Genomic DNA, 1,604 nt, shown 5'->3' with positions numbered 1-1,604 from the left:
TGTGAGAGAGAGAGAGAGAGAGAGACTTACCAATAGAGCTTGAGAGAGGGAGAGACTGCGTGAGAGAGAGATGGGTTCGAGAGAGAGACTCTGTGAGAGAGAGAGATGGGTTCGAGAGAGAGAGACTGCCTGAGAGAGAGAGAGACAGAGAGAGAGGGCTGAGAGAGATCAGAGGTTCATGGTTGCAGAGATCTGAGGTTGAAGAGAGGAGGATGAAGAGATACGGCGATCTAGGTTAAAAAAAATTAATGGCAAAACTTTTGTAATTTTTAAAATAAAATAAGGGTATTACCGACTTTTAGCACTTTTGGATGAGCTTGGTGTAGTTGGAAGCGTTCAAACATCTCATCCAGAAATCCCGAAAAATCCGGATGAGTTTTCAAAATTAATCTGGATGCCGCGTCCAACTTAGCCTCCTGTTTCGCGCCAAACGAACATCGGTCCGCGTCTGCTGCCGCGTCCAGTTTACGAAACGAACAGGGCCTTAATCTATTTCTTCCTCTCCAGTGTTACTGGCATCAACAGGGGTCTCAACTGAATCATAAAAAGTAGCTCTTTCTCCATCAGCCATGGTAGCAGCAGTGCAACCTCTTATGGTCCTTCGTTACTTTCACAAACCCTAACATTGCAAAATATCAGTAGTAAGAAGAGGTGACAGTTTAGAGCAGCATGTTGTTTTATTCTTAATAAAAAAATTAGAGTGCTTACTTCTGCAGTTAAGCACTGATTGCGCCACACCTTGTCAAATTAGAAATGAGTGCCTGAGGTAGCGTTGAGAGAGAGAGAGAGATAGCCAACCTTGTATTTACACCGACCATACAATAGATATCATAACTTATTAATCAGCAGAACACAGCTATATATAATACAGAACCAGGAATCATAAACATTCTCTAATGGTCGAGGTAGTGGATGGTATGAGATTGTTTAAACTATAGTCTAACCTAACTTGGTCCGAAAAAAGAAAAAAACAGTCTAACCTAACTTATTAATCATTAACTCGTCGAATGCCGAAACCATCAATCAATATATAATAAGTAACCAGGAATCATCAACATTCTCTACTGACAGTCATTTGATGCTCAGAGAATTTGTAAAACATAGTATAAGAAGCTATACAAGGTTAGATCGGGACTATATATTAAAAGCTTAACATGGTGTAGCAGCTCACCTCCAACCAACATAGCGCTAATATTGATCGCCAAAACCACCTTAGCAGCTGTAGAAATTACTTATCTACTCTGATATTAACCATCACTCATTGAGTTGTCTGAGTGTGATCATTGTATGTTGTCCTGATATCGGAAACCTCACCAATGATGTCTGTAAAAAAAAGGTTGTCTGGTATAAGATCTATGAATACTAACGTTAACTTATAACGGACAGAGTACAAATGAAGACAAACCTGGAAGCTCAACATTAGTATTAGCTAACGACATGAGTTAATCAACAGATCGGAACCTGAACATCTCAGTAGGGATCAGATTAGCAACTGCAGGCACTTCAACCATATTTGTAAACTTGTTTAGCCTAGCCACAGCAGAATCACCAAGCTTGAAACGGTTGTTGCTTCTAGTCACATTGAATCCACTGAGCTCATACAT

The 1,604-nt window shown here is 40.1% G+C and overlaps 1 protein-coding gene across 1 annotated transcript in view; it reads right to left on the bottom strand.

Annotated features, from left to right (window-relative positions):
• Nucleotides 1-1,604, bottom strand: part of LOC106308630 (putative nuclease HARBI1) — a 4,552-nt gene extending 2,948 nt beyond the window's left edge. The window contains exon 1 of the mRNA XM_013745768.1: nt 1,462-1,604. Within this exon, the coding sequence (XP_013601222.1) occupies nt 1,462-1,604 (143 nt within the window). The remainder of the gene's footprint in view (nt 1-1,461) is intronic.

This window comes from Brassica oleracea, chromosome C8, assembly GCF_000695525.1.
Source record: "Brassica oleracea var. oleracea cultivar TO1000 chromosome C8, BOL, whole genome shotgun sequence".
Lineage (NCBI taxonomy): Eukaryota > Viridiplantae > Streptophyta > Magnoliopsida > Brassicales > Brassicaceae > Brassica > Brassica oleracea.
This window is presented reverse-complemented; position numbering and strand designations above follow the sequence as displayed.